Source organism: Miniopterus natalensis, chromosome 20, assembly GCF_054644295.1.
Source record: "Miniopterus natalensis isolate mMinNat1 chromosome 20, mMinNat1.hap1, whole genome shotgun sequence".
NCBI lineage: Eukaryota > Metazoa > Chordata > Mammalia > Chiroptera > Miniopteridae > Miniopterus > Miniopterus natalensis.
In genome coordinates, this window is record NC_142100.1 from 11,271,162 (window position 1) to 11,290,979 (window position 19,818).

At 53.3% G+C, this 19,818-nt stretch overlaps 1 protein-coding gene across 1 annotated transcript in view; it reads right to left on the reverse strand.

The window, feature by feature from the left end:
- Positions 1 to 19,818, reverse strand: part of PKNOX2 (PBX/knotted 1 homeobox 2) — a 255,958-nt gene that overhangs the window by 6,857 nt on the left and 229,283 nt on the right. The window contains exons 7-9 of the mRNA XM_087828594.1: positions 9,563 to 9,692; positions 9,086 to 9,183; positions 8,193 to 8,312 (exon numbers count right to left, since the gene is read on the reverse strand). Coding sequence (XP_087684720.1) covers positions 8,193 to 8,312; positions 9,086 to 9,183; positions 9,563 to 9,692 — 348 coding nt within the window. The remainder of the gene's footprint in view (positions 1 to 8,192; positions 8,313 to 9,085; positions 9,184 to 9,562; positions 9,693 to 19,818) is intronic.

Sequence of the window (19,818 nt, forward strand, 5' to 3'; positions counted from 1 at the left end):
AAACAGTGTGGTTTGGTTTTTGGACTCTGTAAATGAATCACGTAGCATGCGCTGTTTTGGTGTTTCTGTGTAACTGTAGCTGTTCATTTTCATGGCTGTCTAGTTTTCCCCTGGGAAAACCCACAGTCTTCCCTGTCTTCACCCTCCTGCGATCTCAATGCCATTCTCCCTCCTGCTGGGCTCTGTTCCAACCCACCCCTCACACGGCAGCAAGACGGCATCTTCCTCACCTCCCCGCAGCCCTCAGGCTCGTTCCCAAACCCCTCCTAAGGGCTCCGAGCACTCCCCCTCCCCGGGATTCCAGGGGATGATTTGCTTAGTGGTCTGTCACCCCAACCAGATACTGTGAGTTTTTGAGAAAGGGGATCACACCTTCCCTTTCACTGCCACCTCACCAGCGGGAAGAACATGCCCTGCATGTGTTAAGTGTTCGCTATGTCTTTGTGGAGTCACTCGATCACTGGGGCCGAAGGGGTCACCGGTACTTGTCACCATTCCCTGAGTATCTGTGGGGTGGGGGTGGGTGGGATGCCACCCAGAGTCGGGCTGCCTGACTCGGTGGCAGTGCTAGCCCTGCTGGGTTGCTTCCTGAGTACTCGGGGGGGAGGGGGCAGAGGGCACTTGGGAGCCCGAGGGGCACGCTCATCCCTCGCTCTCGAGAAGCAGGTGAGACTACGGACTCTGGGGCCGGCCTGCCAGCTTTGGATCCTGGTCTCTCACCAGCTTGAGACCTTCGGCTCCTTGCTGGTTCCTATTCCGTAAAATGGGGAAAGAAGTCGACATACCTCAAGGCTGTAATAGAGATGAAACGAGTGAATATTTGGAAGGTGCTTAGAACGGTGTCTGGCACACTCTATGGGTGTTTGTTAAATAAATGACAAAGAAAATAAGCCTGCTGCTCGGTGCGCGTGGCTTGGACTCTGTAAAAGCCACGGGTAGTTTCCCGACAGGCGCCAAGGGCCCGAGCAGCCCCTCCTGCGCGTGACCGAGTGGACTCCTTCCTACAAATGGCTTCACATCCTGATCGCTGGGATGCCCCAGCCCGTGTGCATATGGGGGCGTTTCCTCCTAACCTGGGTCTCAGGCTTCTCCGGGGGTGCTGCGAGGTTGGAAATCTCCCCTGGCCATTTTTCGGGTGGCATCTCTGAGGTGCAGACGCCTACGGAACGTTCTTGGGCTTCTGCAAGCCACAGGTCTCCCACGCCCCTCCCTTAGCTCGGCTCCATCCAACCCTGTGGCCGACGGGCCTCTGTCAGCCCAGCCTGGTCTTGGATGGAGACCCCGGCCTTGCCTCCTTCCCTGGGACTCACTGCTGTGAAAGCGGCCGGGTTGGCGCGTACCCTGGGACTGCAGCTGCCCTAGGGCATGTCTACACTCCATCAGGCGGGGGAGAGGGAGGGCAGCTTCGGGGTCTGTTCTCCCTACATCCCGACATGTCCCAGGAGAAACCCAAGACCTGGTGTTCCTCTAGCCCAGAAAGCTAAGTGCAGCAGGAGCACAGCTGCCCGAGGTCCGCCTCCCCTGCGCCTCACGGGCGCTCCACAGGTACAGGCGCCCGGGCTGCACGCGGAGGGAAAGTGCCGAGGCGCCTCGCCGTTCCCCGGCGGCAAGGATCAGAGTCCGGGGACAGACATCATCTCACAAGGAGGATGGGTCAGTCCCTTTGGTCAGAAGGAACTACGGGCCAGGCGGGGACACTGATGATCTGTCAGGAGTAGTTCGAATCCAAATGATTCCTCCTTCTCCCCCCCAATCCTAAATCCTAGCCACCCTTCCAGGCTCAGCCCCCATCCCAGCTCCTCCACAAACCCTGGCAACTAGTGTCTCCACCTTGCACCAAGTCCTAGAGGCCCCCCGAGGCCAGCCCCTCCCCAGGGCAGGGGCACCTCACACCAGAGCTCCCAGCAGTGCTCTGGGAATAAGTTAGGGGTGGGCAGAGCTGGCGCGGGGGGGTCAGGGCAGCGAGGGTCCCTGGCGGATGTCCGGCCGCGTCGGTCGGCTGTCGTGTTCTCTGTGTGCCCTCCCGACAAAGGCGGGAGGCTGGGCCCTGTGCCGCGGTCACTCGGTGCAGGCGCGTGAGCTTCTGCTGAACTCAAGCCACCTCCCTGCTCATCCAGCCAGAGGGCACAGACCCTCCGACCTCTCGCCGCCGTCTGCAGCTCTGCCTCTCACCTCCTAAGGAGCGTTTCTGCCACTCGCCAGGTGCCTAGAGTTTCTGAATACTTCAGGATTCACAGAGTACTCTGTGAAAGTACGGGACATGTATTCTCATTGAATTCTCCAGGCACCTGTGAAACAGGATTTATTATTCCCATTTTACGCGTGAAACAACTGAGCCCAGGGGCATTAAGAGCTGGCCCCAGGTTACACAAGTGGTAAGTGGCAGAGCCCGATTCCCACCGCTGTGTCTTTAACCACACTCACCCCACCTCTGCGCTAGAGCATCCGTCAGGCACTGTGCTTTTTAACAATACTGATCGTCTTCATTTTATGGAGAGGAAATTAACATCAGAGAAATTAATTGGCACATTCAAGGTCATATAGCAAATAAAAAATGGAGCTGTGTTCAATCCCAGGACTGCCTGCCTCCAGAGCCCTACGCCACATGCCGCCCTACACCAACCAATCTCTTCCACAGGCCCAACATCCCTGGCACCCTGCACTCATCATATGACATGCTTCCTCTTAGAGCCATCTGAGCAGACGTTTCCGCGTCCTGGCTGCCCTTCTCTGGGCACAACTTGTCAGAGGACCTTTTGAAATCTGACGCGCAGCCCTGGACACACTATTCTGGACGTGTCTGACCAGCACAGGTGGCCAGACTCCTCTCACCTCTCTTGATTCCTCCGTTCTCCAACCTTTGAGCACGTGTGTTTGTATAATTGCCCTTGATTACATCATGGGTTCATCACTCAAGGTTTACGTGTATAACTTATCCCCCCAATTAAATGATTGGCCCCTGAGTGCTGAAATCATGTCCCATACTTGGAACTTAGGTGTCAGTGTACAGATAGGTTATTTGGAACTTGGATCACATTTCCCCACAAAAACACGCTATTTTAAAAACAGCTATTTTCCGGGCTACCCTCAAAGGCCCATTTAGTTAAAGGCCGGTGTTCTGGTGGATAAACCACAGGGTTCAGGAAGGACAAACAAGGGATCTTCGCCTACTTTCAGGGGACGGAGCTAGACCTGGGGACACTCTGAGATGGGGAGGCACAGACTTTGTCAGCTCCTTCCTTTTTAGGGCCCTGTTGACACATCTCAGCACCTCTTCTCACAGGGCCCTTGGGTTTTCCTATGGTCAGCATCCTGAATCTGAGGTCTCTGGCTTCTGGAATTGTAGGGTCTAATCCCCTGAAATGATGTTTGTGATGATGTAGATAAAGCTTTCATCAGATTCTCAGAAGCATGAAGGGCCTAGGAGAGGTTACAAATGGCTGGAAATCATTCCTCTGGCACCCAACTCTGGCTTCCCTTCTCAAAATGCTGTGTTAAAAAATGTTTTGCCCAGCCAGGTGTGGTTCAGTGGTTGAGTGTCGGCCTAGGATCCAGGAGATTGTGGTTCAATTCCCAGTCAGGGCACATGCTGGGGTTGCGGGCTCGATCCCCAGTCTGGGGAGTGCAGGAGGCAGCTGATCAATGACTCTCTCATCATTGATGTTTCTATCTCTCTCCCTCTCTCTGAAATCAATAAAGATATATATATTTTTTAAATGTTTTAATCTTCACCTTCCACCACTAACTAGTCCTGGCACTGCTTCCACAAAGCTGATCTTAGTTGGGTGGGAGTAGAAAAGCAAGCTTTGGGCTAATTTATACTAAGCTGTGAATGAATGATGGCCTCCTAGACTCCCTGAGGCATCTGCTTTTGACAGAGATTGAATAATTTTAAACAGGTGAGTGAAATTTTAGATAGCATGACAAAGTTAAAGGAAAAAGGAGCAGACGAGATATTCTGCAACAGAATGGCAGATATTCTGCCATTTTCTTGCTTTTCAAGGTTTTCGTACTTGTTCCCTTCACAGATTCTCTAGAAGTGTCAGGATTTCTCTCAGCATTTTCTATAGCAGGGCAGACGATGGGCAGCCCAGAGTGAGACTGGAGGCATCGGCAGCAAGAGCTGTGCTGGTATCCGGACCGAGTGCTTTCACACCATCTTATTCTACCTTCACAACAAGGCTATGAGCTGGAGGTTGTGATCCCCGTTTTACAGCAGAGGAGTCTGAGGCCCAGGTCCCCTGGCCAGGCAGAGGGGGTGGTGACACCGACACCCAGATCCTGCCTCCAAGCACCAGGTCCTGTCTGTCGACTGCACTCTTCCTGAGACCTCGCTGTGTCTAAGTCAGCTGGACAGATGGATGCTGTAAGTGGGTCTCTGATGGAGATGAATGTATAATTCCCTTAGGGCTTAATGCAATGTGAGGCCTGGTGAAGGTGGCACAGCACTCGAAGCACATGCCCCGAGTGACTGAATGCAGCTGGCTGGATTTCACCTCCTCGCGCCTCCGTGGCCAGGAGCCCACACGCAGGACACCTGCTGTACCTCATGCAGCAGCCCCCTTTTCCCTAGAGGGGGGAGCCCAGCATGTGGGGCTCTGCTGCTGTGGCTGAGGGTAGCTGGGGATGTGTCAGAGCCCCTAGGACACGGATGGGCTCAGAATCCTGTAGATCCACTCTCACTGCAGCCTAACAGCAAAAGGCTCAGGGCTTAGTCTCCATCCCAGGAGTGTTCTATCACCCGAACACATTTCTTAGCTGCTAATGCCATGGAACAGTGGCCGTGACAAGAAGCCTCGGACACAGGACAAAAAGGATCAAAGGATACTGACTTCTGCCCAAGAGACAACAGGAAAACCGGCATTTACTGTAAAAGTTCTAAGGCCCAATCTCTGTATGCCAGGTTTGCAGATAGTACGGTGCTCCCCATGTCTTCTGTCAACCAACTGCTGTCCACATTGTCCCAAATGCTCGAGATCAATAGGCTACTTTGCAGGATGTTCATTAGATAATTTATCCGCTTATCATGAAGTCAGCAGCGTTTGTATCAAATTGGTTTATGGCCATTATATGTGCTAGTGTAATCGTGTAATGTAATCAACTATTTTGCAAACCAGTGAGACATGAGTGCAAAAAGAAAGAATTATTGTTACTAAAGAAACCACATACACAACAAAAAAAACCTAAGTGGAATGTTCTGGAAAGACTCGACTCAAATTTGCTTAAAAATACCATACAGTAAGGTGCAGGGAGCCAGATGTTAAGAGACTGGAATACACAAGAAAACTCTAGGAAGATCCGGCAGCCAGACTACTTCCCAAATGTCAAAATTCTTATTCCATTTTAAATAGAGATGGAATTTATAGATGTTATATTATAGGAGAGGTTCGTGCAAGTAAAATGACAAACTTTAATCAGAAAAAGATCTTGGCCCCATATCAAAAGATTAGCAAATAACTATATGCATCTCTTTTAAACTAAAGTAAAATGTGTCTTCTTAATGGTTGTTCCTTTCTTGAGCCAGCTTTCCCAATTAACCAACCAACATATTTGCTGTCCCCACTGCGCTGGATATGAGGTCATCTGTATATTGATTTTTGCCCTTTTCGTACCTTTTCCACCCTCTTTCCTAAAACCGAGCAGCTACTATCCGCCCAACACAGTGTCACTGCAGAGTTGTATTTCCCCAGAACTACAGCCTCAGGGTTGCTCTCCAAAGCGACAGGGAAAACAAGAGACCTGGAGTGGCCAGATGTGTTTGGGGAAAGCGTCAGGCCATACCCTGTCTTGCAAGCGCACAGTGCCCCTTAGTAGACTAAGAACAAAGAAATGAGCTTACTTTGTATAGCGCAGATTTCCCCAAACCTTCCTTGGGAGCAGCGCCCTAACGCCCTGCTGTACAGGACACTTTGGGAATCAGGGCTTTAGGACCCACAGAAGAGGGTAATGTACGCTCCCTGTTCTTGAGCAATTTACAACCGAGTCAGAGACGGAGGACATGCAGGTCTGACACACGCATCCACGAAGGACAAGTGGGCGGCGGTATTGGCCAGGCTAAGGGTCGGACGATGGTGAAACCAGCAGGTGTTACAGATCAGGGTGCAGATCAGCCACCCACCCGATTGATTCGCACCAATTTAGCCTCAAAAACTTGCTCTTGTTCCACTGTTCTAGAAAGTTTAAGGAGAACTAACATTTCTTAAGTGCGACTGGGCATCAGGCACGGCACGCTGACATCTGTTATCTCACTTAATTTTCATAATCATAGAGAGGGGTATTGTCTTCCTTTTTCAAAGAAATAGACTCTGCGTGAAGGCAGGTTCAGTGGGAAGGCCTCAGTTCATACCCATTTGCTTGGCTTCGTAGCCTGTCGTTTCCACTGTGCCCGGCCCCCAAGAGCCGTTACAGCCTCTTTCCTGAGGTGGGGTTGGGGTGGGTGCCCACCTGCGTCTTGGTAGCCAGGCTGGTCACGGGCCAGCCTCGGCCTGCACAGGACAGCTGTGTTCTCCCGTGTCGCCAGCCTGGATTTCTCCCCTCCTCCAACAGTCCTGACTTCAAAGGCCCAGGGGTCACTCCCTTGTCCTCTCCCGATGCTGCTGCGAGGAAGGCATTAACTGGGGAGGACTTTGCCAGGGTTAAGTGCTTTATTAATAGCACTGCGCGGTGTGTACTCTGAGCTGGAGAGGGGCCAGGGGTGGGAGGGTGCGGGCACAAAATTTTACTCAGGCTTTTCAACAAGCCTTCCCACTGTCCCAGGTCCCTTGCGTGGAGCCCACCTGGGTCCCTCTTTGCCTTTTGCTTTGTGCTCAGAGCACCCTCTCTCCTTTCCGCCTTGACCTTCCTCTGCCATCCCAAGTCTGTCTGGAAGTGGCTGCGAAGGGGAAAGAAAAGACCCCGAGCTAAAGAGGAGGTCAGCAGGAAGGGGCGAGCGAAAGGGTTCCTAGGCTTCATCACTCGGCTCTCGGCGTCACTCCAACTTTTCTGCACCTTAACCCGCAGCTTTCCAGCCCCATCTCTCCAAATAGGTTACTGTGTGTTCCCTGGGGTTGTTTTCAAATGTATTCCTTCAGCAAATGTCTGGTGGCCCCAAGTCCCTAGAGTGGGGTGGGGAGATGCAGAGCTCTGGCCCCACAGTGAGCACCCCAGAGCAGTTCTTCCTGCCCACAGGGTACATAGCAGTTCCCAGGCAGGGTCCCTAAGACTCCAAATCTGAGAGCCACTGCCCAGGCTTAGGCTCATGACTCTCAGAGGCCCTCCCATTTCAAATGAAGGACTGTGCATTGACTGGTGGATTAAGTCCCATAATCCATTTGATCAAGAAAGAGTTTCCTTAATCCTGGCTCTTCCCACACTTCACGGACCTAGTTATGTCTATAGTTACAGTCCTGAGCTGAGTGTTTGTCTTGTGTCTGTATATCTATGTCCTGCCAGGTCAGGCCAAGCTTCCAGGCTGCTCACAGAATCTACCTCTGCACCCTGGACACACACACACACACGGCCCGGTCAGTCACTCGCCTGTATTTATTGTGACAGCTCTTGGATGGCGCTAGGGGACTGAAGTCATTGGAGTAGTTCCTGACAGTAGTTCAACTGAAGGCTGCTATTGCAATGAACCCTGCAAACATAGCTCCATCTTGTTGGTGTGCGCAGTGGGCACTTTGCAAACACCACATTTAAACCTAAGGCTTTGTCTCCGTTTCACGAAAGCAGCCACCAGGCTCATGAAAGCATTTTCTCTGCCTCACAGCTGAGCTAGATACGTGAGGTAGCCGGGATTTCAGCCTGGCTGCCCCTTCAGAGTGCCCCTCTGCTTCCCCAGCGGCGGGGACTCTGGGAACCAGAAGAGCAGGGCAGGGCGAGCATGCTGCCCGGGGAGGAGGGCTCTGGGCCAGGAAGCCCAGCCCCAAGAATCTCACTCTGTTCGCAGGATGGTTCTGTACACTTGCCCAGTACTTAACTCTCCACAGTATGTCTGTCCCACCCCCTCGGATGTCGCCCTTTGTTTGAGGCAGCAGCAGCAAGCGCTAGAGATAGTGTCCCAGCTTGAGGTCCCACATGAGCCTGCCTCTGATCTGGCCCTGGAAGGTGACGCCTGATCAGATAGGGTCTCTCCGGGGCCACACCTTCTGTAGCCCTGGGGGTGACGCTGCACCTGCACCTGCACCTGCACGCCCGGGTGCACACACACTCACCATGAGATGCTGGAAGAGCCAAGACCGCATGATATTGGTGGCATGCTTGGGCAAGACTCCTCGCTTGTTCTTGGACTTCTTATCCTCATTGTCCAGGAGGGAAGTGAGGTCAAGGTTAACCTTCGGGGCACGTGGAGAAAAAGTCAGCGTCAGCGTGGCTCCAAGTGGAGACCAGACAGCGAGGGACCTGTTGCCATAGCGATGGCCGGCTCGTGCTGCCAACCTGCTTCCCAACTCATTCTAGGGCCCTGGGAGGCCACCTTGCCCCTCACTTCACTGGCTTCTCGGAGAATGGAGGAGGGGAGAGGAGGAGGCAGGGGGGGGGGAGGGAGGCAGAGGAAACAGCCGTGCAGAGAATGCGGGACAGCCGCGTTCGCCAGCAGCTAGTGTTCCTGGGGGAGCTAACAGTGTGCCAGTGACTTCTGCCCAGGCCCACGGCGAGCCCTCCCAGCAGCCCGTAGGTGGGTAGGGCCGTGCGCAGCTGCTCGGTGTCAATCCCCCTTTTGTGGGTAAGAACTCTGAGGCTCGGGGAGGTTAGGTGACTTATGCACAATGACAGCTAACGTCGGGTCTCAGGCCTCTGACTCCAGGCCCCCTTGCTCTCCCAGGCCCCCTCTGCCTGTGCTCTGCCTCCCTGAGCTCCAGGGTGGCTCCAAGTGGAGACCAGACAGGCAGTGAAGGAGGCTTTGGTGTAACCCGGGAGGCAGCAAAATCCCAGGAGATGATAAAACCTCTCCATCACCCAGCTTCTTATCTGGAAGGTGGGGGTGATGTTACCTCTTAGGGGAATGTTGAGGAATAAATGAGTAACTGCGTAGAGTGCCTAGCAGACGGTGATCATGGTCGCCTTCCCCAACACCCATGCAAACGTGCACACACCTGGACACACTCACCTGTGTGTTCTGGATCTGGATGGCTCCCTGGGGGATTGCTTGGGTGACCACCTGACCCTGGGAGGTTACCATGGTAACTGGCTGGTATAAGGCTCCACCTGAGGAGACAACCAGTGTTTGTGTCCCCTGCCATGGAGCGAGAGCACTCACATGTAAACACTTTCTGCTCTGGGGACACTCAGCCCCTGTGGAAAGGGGTGGGGTGGGGGAGGGTCACGTGTTGGGGGAAGGCACAATAGCCTTGCTTGGTCTCTGAGGGGCTCATGAGACTTTGACCCAAATTTGTCCCAAATCATCACAATCAAGATTTGGTGCTAACCATCTATAAATTATATAACACTTTAGTTAGGAAACTCAGCCGGGGACACCCTCCCATTTCCTGGGACACTTGTGCAGTGTCCTGCCCCTCGCCCCTGGAGTCCCCTTGGGGCCACCTTTTCTCTTCCCAGGGGTGTCCCCACAGTCCCCTGCACCAACCTGACACCACTTGTGAGTTGACAGTTGTCATGGCGATGTTGCTCTGCTGGAGTGCTGAGGCTGGGACCACAATCCCCTGGGGGTTAGTGGAGACTCCGGACATGGAATTGGGAGAATTCTGCAGGAGGTCCTGGCAGTAAGGGAGGCGTGGTTCGTGACAATGCTGCTAAGAGCTTAGATGCCGCAGCCCAGTCCCTCCTACCCCTTTCCCCTTCCCGCCTGCCCTCCTCCCTCCTTCCGGCTCCTACCCGGACCCAAATCCGAAAGGCAGTTCTCATGGCTTCTAGAAAGTGTAAGAAGGCTCAACACTAAAAACAACCGACCGTCTGACCGACCAACAACAGTCACCCTTGTAGCCATACTATCCCCCTGCAAACCCGAGGTGTAAATTAGCCCATGAACCCGAGGTCCCCGCTTGGCCCCACTCTGGAATGTCCACTACTGATGCTCAGGTTCCAACCACAGAGATTCCCATTCACTTCGTCAGGAGTGTGGCTGGGTTCTGGGTTCTAGAGGCTCCCAGGTGGTTCTGATGTGCAGAGGGGCTGAGGAGCGGGGCTGAGAAGCAGGCCTTGCGTCTCAGCACCAGGCGCCCTTCACACTCAGCTGGCCCCATGCGCTCCCTTCACTTCCGCACGCACCTAAATCCCAGCACTTACGACACCAAGTCCACACACAAAGCAACCTCCAAGGCTTTATCTTTGTATCCTTAGCACCCAGCTCAGTGCCTGGCACCTAGTAGCTACTAAAAGACTTAAATAATAATAAAAATAGCCGCCCTAGCCTCTCCATAACTCATCTTCTGAGGGCACCTCTTACGAACCTCAACCTTATGCACATTTCATTGATTCCTTCCTCTTCCTCAGGCCCGGACAGCCAGCCCTGCAAACAGAGTCCCTTCCCCGAAATCGTCAACCTGCCAGCCCAATTTTCCCAGGGGACAATCCTTGAAGTTAGTTTCTGCAGTAGCCAAAGCAGCTAAAAAGACCACTTTTTTACTGGCACCCTGCTCCCCTCATTGCCATTTAACAGCTGGGCAAGGAAGTGCGCAGACTTGATGCTGATGGACTGCAGCCAGAGTAGAGGGAAAGAGACTGGGCTGCAGGCTGCAAGAAGGGACTGAGCCTTCCCTGCCTGGAGGCTGGGCACTCGGGGGGGTTGTGAGGAAGGAACTGGGTGGGTGAGCGGTTGGGTCTTCAGGCTTTATTTGGAGAAGGTGAGACAGGCAGCAAGGGGTGTGGTGGGAGGCGCCATGGAAGACCTGCCCGGGTCTCTCAGCTCCTCCTCCGACAGCTCCTCATCTGAAAACAGGGCTTGAACCAGATGCTCAGAGTTTGGATCCCTAAGACATGTGCTGTAAGGACTTAGGTAAACCGTCAAGAAAAAAGACCAAATATGGGGAAAAAAGACCCCAGCTTCCTAGGTTTGGTTTCAGGACTGACAGAAGCTTAGGCCTTAACCTCCAGGGAAGGTCTAGAGTGTGGAGTGGGGAGAGACGTGTTTGGAGGAAACCTTTAGCCAATGCCCGCCTACCTGCAGCAACAGACACAGGAAGAGTAGTAGCAAAGGCCCAGGGGACCACCATGATGGGTCACCTCCCGGACCCTGGCACTGGAAAAATTAGAGCCTCTCAGGAAGCGGTGGTCAGCACTGACGCCTGCATCTCACTGGTCAGCCCATCAACCCCCTTGGCATCTCCTCCAGAGCTGCCGTGTTCACCCCCCGGACTGTGCCTGGTCCAGAGCTGCACCCAGAGAACTGGAGCCATTCTCCCTCCTCCACCCACCGTGCTTGGCAGGGCCTGTCGTCGGAGGCCTCACTTCTATTCTTGGCTCACCTCTGCGGTTGTGACCTTGGGGAAGGGGAGGGCAGCTCTGGCCCTACCTTCCCCTTTCTGAGACTCTGTGAGCACCTCCCAGCCAGTGGGGTTTCTTCTTTGAGCAGAACTCTTGGCCTTCCACTTATTCAGTTCAAGTCGAACCCTGATCTGACTTGCAGAAGCCTAAAAACTGGAAAGGCCCTTAAAAGCCACATATTCCAACTTCCTGAGGTACAAAGGAGCTGAGGCTCAGAAACTCAAGTGCCTTGTCCAAGGTCCCCAGCTGGTTAGCAGCCATAGGACTCCACAGCCCTCCTTCATCCCCAACTACTGAACACACCTGCGCCTAGAACTGGGCCACAAGGTGCTCCTTGAGTCACAGGGGTTCAGTGACTAGTCAAGGAAGGCAAGGCCAACAGACGACCCAAACCCAGAGCACAAAGGCAGTGTGGGCACCAGAGCAAAGACAATGGGCGTGGGCACCAGCAAGCAAGTCAGGGCCCTTCTGTGGGCCTTAGCCTCCTCGTTTACAGATGTGTCTGCCCAGTGCTGACATCCAATAACCCTGAAAGCCCGAGTCTTCACCTACGTGTCTGCTTCAAGGTTAAGCTCCTCTCATCCAACATCCCAGCCAACCATTCTCACAGGATGTGACCAGTACGATGTTATTTGAAGCTGAAGAAAATCCAGAAGGTAAGTTTACAGGGGAGGGGGTTCCTCCATGCACTCACCCTAAACCTCATGGCAATGACTTTTCTTTCTTTCTTTTTATTGAGTTTTTTTTTTTAGAGAGGCAGGAAGGGAGAGAGGGAGAGGGAGATAGAAACATCGATAAGAGAGAAACATCGATCGGCTGCCTCCTGCATGCCTCCTACTGGGGATCGAACCGCAACCTGGGCATGTGCCCTGACTGGGAATTGAACCGGTGACCTCTCGCTGCATGGGCCAATGCTCAACCAACTGAGCCACACCGCCGGCGACAGTGACTTTTCAATGATCTCTTGCTCGGACTCCACGCCATGGTGATCCTCAGTGGGTAAGGATATTAGGGGATTTCAAACATAAAAGTTGTCCCAGGTTTTCTTCCTCCCCAAAACCATCCAACAATGTTAGGAAGACACAAAATCAGTAAAATAAATACCAGAGGTGCGCCTTGGGATTCAAGCAGCACACATTTTACCAGCCAGAGGCAAAAGGTGAGCCATCAGCACCCACGAACCCTTCACTGCTTATGCACAGCCAGGCTGGTTCTGGGCCTTGCGGCGGGCCCGCCTCCATGCCTGCTCGGGTAACTAAGGGCGATGTATGTACCGGAGCAGGCCCTTCCTTTCCTACCCTTCCCTCTTCTTTTGGGTCTGTGCTGGGAGGTGCTGAGAGGCAGCCAAGTTCTATCAGCAAAGGAATGGAATGGAGAACCTCTGGGGTGGAGACCCAGGGCAGGGCCGACTGGCAGAAAAAAGCAGCAAAATCCTGGCATCCCTGAGGTCTGGGGAAATGATATTCACCCCTTACATTTGTAAACATGAGCAGATTTACAACCTGCCGGAGCACTGGGGTGGTTTTAAAGATACAGATTCTCAGGGCCATTGAATCAGAGACCTGTGCTTCTACTAACCTCCCTCGGATGATCCCAAAGATCAGATGAGTCTGGGAACTACCCATTTATCAAACACATTGAGTATCAGAGAGCATTCTTTCCCCATTTTTATCTCACCACGACCTATGCGGTCAGCAGGAGAGATTATTCTATTTGCCTGAAGAGGAATTGAGGTCCCAAGAATGGAAATTATTTCCTGGAGTCAAGTAGCTGTGCCTCGAACCCAGGTTCCCCGGCTCTGAGCAGAGTGCCGCAGCTCACACAGAGAGCTGTGCTTTGTGATCAGACAGCCAGGCTCCCACGTGTGCGGTGACTGGCACGTTTAGACGCCCAATAAATCATTTCCCACTTCCTTTGGCTAAAGTCACTCAGCTAGGGAGTGGCACAGCCATGACTGAAACCTGTCCCAGGAGTCTCAGAGCTGCTTGGGCTCTTTACTTGGCAATAGAAGAGACTCATCTGGGGAGGCATGCCTGCCTAGCCATGGTGGTGAGTCCTTGCCGCATGCCCCTCATTCCTGCCTTCCACCTAAGAGGTTCCTGGGCCGAAGGTGCGCCACTGAAGTCAAGGCTGTAGCCGCTGACCAGATCTGTGACTTGACTTCGCAGCTATTTAAGGTTGAATCTCTGTCTCTATGGAGACAACAGGGCTCTGAATCTCTGGGAACAGCCTATAGGTCTTTCTGAGGAGGAAGCTACCACGGCAGCTGCGGGAGCCCTTTGGGGAGAAACCGTTGGCTAAGCATACGGTAATATTATCTTCTCCCCAGCTTCCTCTTGGGGAGCATCAGACTCCAAACCAGGCGGATGCTGCTCCGTCTACACCCAAACAGAGCGGTTTCCTTCCAGGCTCCTGAGCACCCATAGCGAGGTGAGGAGCACATTGCGTACAGTTTTAGTGACATTTTCCAGCTCCAGTCTCACATCTCTGCTTTAATTGTCCAGGAACCAGGGGCTGAAAGCTGGTTATACAGCCCAAGAGCTCTTTGTCTCGTCCTATCAGGACCACGGCACAGGTGTCCCCAAGCCTAGGAAATCGCTGGAAGCCTGGGAATCCTGCACCCTTTCCTGGCTTCTGCAGTGGAGCCATTCATTCAATTGGACTGGGGAATACGTGGCCTCATACTTTCTAGTAGTAAGATTTATTTCCTGGAAGGAAATGGGTCAAAAAACTGAACACTTTCATAGTTTTCCAGGGATGATGGATGTTTCAGAGGGTACAGACCAGGTGACTTGGGAGTCAGCGGGAAGCTGGCCTCTACAGGCCTCCCCAGAAGACTGCCCTGCCCTGCTCCTCAAGTGCTGTTTCCCTGAGACAGAGGCCAAGGGCCCTCAGGAGGGGGCAGAGCAGTAGCGGAGCAGCTTGAAAACAGCCGGGAGCTTGCACTCCTGGTCTCCACCCATGGACCAGCTGCAAGGCCCTCACTCCCCGGGGCCATCACTGGTCTTACTGGACCACTGTATAGTGGTCACTGGGTGAGTTTTACTCCAAATCTCATTTTTGCAACAACAACAACAAAAAGATGACTTGTTGAAAAGAAAGACCTTACTAAGAAAAAGTGAAAGCCTCTGTGATACCTTTGGAGGCTGAGAGTGGCGGGGCGGGTGGGGAGGGCACAGTGGACTGACAGTCACTATGAACTCCGACACTGTGGGCCACAGTCAGCCGAGGAGGACCTGAGTCCCACCGGCCAGCCACAGTTCTTCACGGTCAACAGCGAAAAGCTTATGCTGCCTGTGAAGACTTCATTTCCACTAAAGGAGGACCTTTCTGGAATAAACCATGATGGGAAGAAGAAATGAGGAGTGACGGAAAGAGCCGATAGGACAGCTGTCCTTATAAGTTATTTTGAAAGGCTGGGATTTTTATCTTACCAGGATGCCTGTGAAACAACGGAATAAACTGGGTGACTTGCAACGGCCCTTCCACCTGAAGATTTTACAAAAACCAACGCCATTCCCTAAGACTTATTTTGTGGGTGGGTTGAGGGAATTAGGAGCCAGTGAAAAGCCGAGTGGGCCCCAGCCGTCTGCCATCCACATGCCCGGCCACTAGGTGTCTCTGCTGATCCACCAGCTCAAATCGGCTCCCCAAAGCCTCCCCAAAGCCTCCCCAGGCCTCCCCAGGCCTCCCCAGGCCTCCCAGGAGGGTGGGTTTGTCCTCTGACTTGGCAGGGCTGGGTGGGGTGTGGGGAGATGGTTCTGAGCGCCTCGCTTCTGCTCGAAAGCTTGTCCTGACGATCCCTGGGCATGCCCATGGCCCAGCCTCTTGACTCTAATGCTTCCTGTGGGCCTGATGTACTGGACACATAGCACAGTGCTTTTTTCTTATGCATGTGTCTTATTTCCCTAGCTTGGCTGCAGTTTTTTTGTGGGATTTTTTTTTTTTTTTTGAAAAGGGTCTATCTTTGAATTCCCCTAAACTGCCTAGCACAGTGTTGTGCACACAGTAGATGCTCAATTAATATGTGGCCTGCCTGGGCTTTGGCCTGAGATGGAGTGAGTGTGTGCCTTAGGTGGGGTGGGGAGGTTGCCGCTATCCCCAGACACCCGTTCCTGGCAGTATCCCTTCATTCTGGCAGTGCCAGTGTCCTGTCTTGGGCCAGAAAAAGCTGGGTTCCTAAACTCAGGGATGCCAATCACATGTAAACAGCTACCTAATCCTGTTCTTAGTCCACTGCTGTTGGGGGCTTTAGTCTCAAGGGAAAGGCACTCTGGCCTGTGGGGACATGGAGCAGCTGCAGCTCTTAAGGAACATTCCTTCACGTAAGGAGAGACCCGCTCAGGTTTCACGGGACTGGCTGCAGGGGCCGCCTTCCTGGTCTCCCGGGCCCCTGAGCTGGAGGGCTGGGGGCGAGGAACTGGCAGGAGAGATAGCGTTAGTGGCTAAGGCAGGATTTAAGCAGGGTAACTCTCAGAACTCAATTTCCTGTCACTTTGGTCTAGGGTGCCCTCTTTCCATCTCAGTGGTGATCTTGCAGGTAGGCCACCTTCTCCTACTCCCGCCCACCAGTAAGACTCCCTGGTTAGATCCTCAGGGTGCTTGGCCACTGGGCAGAACTTTGGGAGGGGCATGGCTGAGGTGTCTGTCCCCCATCCCCTTGGCCTCCTGCTAATCTTGAAAGTGCAAACTCCTTGTTAGGTCAATAGGCAAGTCCACCTCCCCCAAGGAGGGATGTACTGATTAGCCCCCTGTTTGCTCAGGGACTAGCACAGCTAGAGAGTTATATCTGGTCCATCAAGCCCAGCATCTCGGAATTATGTTCACTCTGTACCTCTCTGCTCCCTATTTCCAAAAGATTAGCAAATCCAAATTCTTGCTTCCTTATAATTGAGTTCTTCCTCTCTAGTCTCTAAATCCCTGAGCTACAGCTAGGTAGGGTCACCCCTACCTATCCAGGCCCCAGGCCCCCTGGTTCTCCTTCCTGTGTGTCACAAAATGTAAAAGGACTTATAAGTAGAACATCGACTCTGGAGTGACCTGTCCCAGACTCTGCTGCTTATTAGGTGTGTGACCTTGAACCAGTGTCTTCACTTCTCTGAGCTTCCCTTCCCTTGGGTGCAAAGTGGAGGAAATAATGTGCACCTTGCAGCCTCTGTGTGAGGAGAAAATAAGGTAACACGTAAAGCACCTGGTACATGCAGCGTTGGAGATGGAGGGGGATCAGTCCTCCCCTTCTCTGCCAGGTCTTCTTGGAGCAATACAAGCAGTGGCTGGCTACTCGATTAATTTGTCTCCACCTTGTCCTCCAACTCTTCCCTACCCCGTTGCCTACACTCTCTACTATCTTTAAAATCTTTGGCCACTGTGTTAGCATAGGTGGCTAGATAGTAATAAAGAAAGGGCGCAAAGACCTCATAAACTAGGGAGCTGGATCAGATATTGGGCCTCCTTCATGAAGAAGCTGCAGCCGTCACAGGCCCATTCACACTCCTCCGCCCTTGGGGCTTAATCTTTGGGCGATCCCTGAGCAATCTCATAACCGGCAGCAAGAGTCTCCCCGGGGGAACTGATGGCCAGGTACCCAATTAGGGGGACGGCGGGAGGGGAAGTTCCTCTGCTGGGCACATGCCCAGTAGAAGCCAAGATGGCCCAGGGGGAGGCATGTGCAGCAGAGGCCACGATGCAACCACAGAGGGAAAGAGCCCAGTCTGGGAAAAGGGTCGGATTGGATAAGGGACACAGGACCCTGGAAGATCTAGGAAATGGACTGGTCAGGGGGAGGGCCCATAAAGAGCCCGTGAAAAATTGGGAAGTTGACTGGTCTGTTTGAAAGGGCACCTGGTCCTTTCCAAGCCTGAGATAACATACAAGTTTAACAATGCTCTCCTCCCCCCAATATGTGCTCACCCCATTTGTTCATATGTTTTCTCTCTGTAGCAGCCATGCCGCCCTAGAGTCGCCTGCGGTCCAGTGGCTGCTCAGACTCAAAGCAGAGGCTCCAGGCCGGAGCCTGGGTACAGCAATGCGGCTCCTGCCTGAGCACAGCCTGGAACAGAGACTAAGCTGACCAGATGGGGACAAAGGCTGACCTGGACTAAGCTCTGACATGGACTGAACCGATGGCACAGAATTTTTGGACCCTGGCCTTTCTTTGAGGCTTGATGAAGACAAGGTTGGACTTTGTCCACCGCAGGATGGACAGAGGTGAGACACCAGAAACCTGGGGGCAGCTTTCCATTTCTATCCCAATAAATCTCACCACTGCACCTCAACCTCCCATGAGTGGGTCCCTGGAAATGCTTTTCTTGCAGCTCTGTGAAAGAATCCCATTTTCACTGGCAACAACTAGACATCATTATTAGCTTCAAAGCATAACCCCCTCAACCCCCAACCCCAAATTTGGCTGCAAGACACTCCATCATTACATTTGGAGGTCAGAAATCATGTCACAGCCGTTTTTATATCCTTGGAACTCAGCAGGTTCGGTAGGTGCTTGAATAGACGCCTGGTGTGTGAGTGGCAGCTTTTTCTCCAGGGACTCTAACAGGCTGTCTCTGTTCCTTACCTTCTCCCAGCCTTCTCTCTATACTGGGGACACCCACCTTCAGAGATCCCAGATAATCTACTGACTCTCCCCTTCCTCCAAAGAAAAACCTGCCTGAAATACCCCCTCCCCCAGGAAGTCCTCCCAAGGCCAGTGGATCTACACCTTCTCCAATCACAGTGGGCAAAGCCTTCCTGCTGCCTAACACACACTGGGGTTTGCCCATTCTGTCTTTGGGCAGGAACAGACCCTGGCCATGAGGGGTGCAGGTTGTGCCTGGGCTTTCCCTGGGTGGAGAGAAAGGATGCTGAGTGGTGGCTGGGCAACCTCAGGCCATACACGTGGTTTGCTCAACCCAGACCCCTTTCTGCAGCTCCTCTCCCATCTCTTTGGTGGCTCCTTTCTTGCCCTTCCTTGGCACTCCCTTGACCCTGAGCCTTCTATGGCTCACATAGGTTGGCTCCTCCGGTGTGACTCACAGCCCCTCTCACTGAGACGGGAAGCTTCTCCTGCCTGATCCCCTTGTGTTCTCATAGGACCTAGCACGGTGCACACAGTAAGTGCCTCACAAATGCTTGGCGACTGAATGAGAACTGTGGCTCAGCCCGGTTTGCTCTGGCATAGAGCTGAGACTCAGATCTCCATGGAGACAGAAGGATGGGTTTCAGGTCAGACTAATACTTGGGCAAGGCAGGAGTTAGATTCTCCCTGGTGGAATGGTTTGGCTTGTGCCGTCTAGATAAAGACAGGAGAGCCCCGAGTCGGAGTCTAATCCGAGCCTTCTCGCTGAGGATGCCGCCCTGCAGGAACCTGGGCCCTGAGTCGGACCTCAGGTGTCCTCAGGCGCAGGCGGCACAGGATGGCTTCCCAGGGACGGGGGGAGAGCAGGCTGTGGCCCGAGTCCTTGAAACTGTTTCAGTTCTCCAGCTTGGTAGAAGCCGCCTTCTTTCTCACACCCCATCCCTGTTAGCCCCCAAAGAGAGAGCTCCCCAAGCAGGGAACATGCCTGACCCCATAGAGCTGGATGGGGTCACAGTATGACATCTGAGGAGGTGGTGAGGGGGACTCATCTGAATTAAAAAACATCTACTTTGCTACACAAGGCAGAGTGATTAGCACATGGGAAAAGCATGAGCCAGCAGTTTGCAACAAAGCTGGCAGGCGCAGGAATGTTGATCCTGAGGATCATGTTCCAGAGGGGAGACACCCCTCCCCAGGCCAGGCTGGCACTCCGCGCGCCTATTTCAGGCTGGGGGATTAAGATCGAACCACGATAAATGTGCACACACACATGCACACGCACACACGCATGCACACATGCACACACAGGACACTCTTTTCTCTCTCTCTGTACTGGCTCCTGCGCCCACCTCCCACACTGGGCAGTCTCTAACCACAGCCTACCTCAGCGAGGCAATGACAGGAGCCTGGCCAGGGACATGGATGGGGACATGGCACGGTGCGTCCTACTCGCTTCACCACCTCCCCACACCTCAGGCCGCACTGACCCCATCCTTCATGTCGCGATCACTGCCAGTCCTTCCGTCTTTCCTGCCCCTCTCTCGTCACCTCACACCCCCTCCCCGGGTCTGAGCCTTTCCCCATGTTGCCCTCCGGCCAACCCTTCAAGCCCTGAAGCTCCTCCAAGCCTCTCTGCACCTCCCGCTGCACGTCTGTCTGTCTTTCCCTCCCCTCTTCTATTTCTCCTTCTCGGGCTTCCTCTTGCCTCTCCGTCTCTCGCCACCTTTCTCATCATGTGACTTCTTTTGACAGATATTTACTGGCCGCCTCTCATAATAATATATAAAATACTGTCTACGCAGATGATGTTTGTCATCTAGGAGAGGAAAATG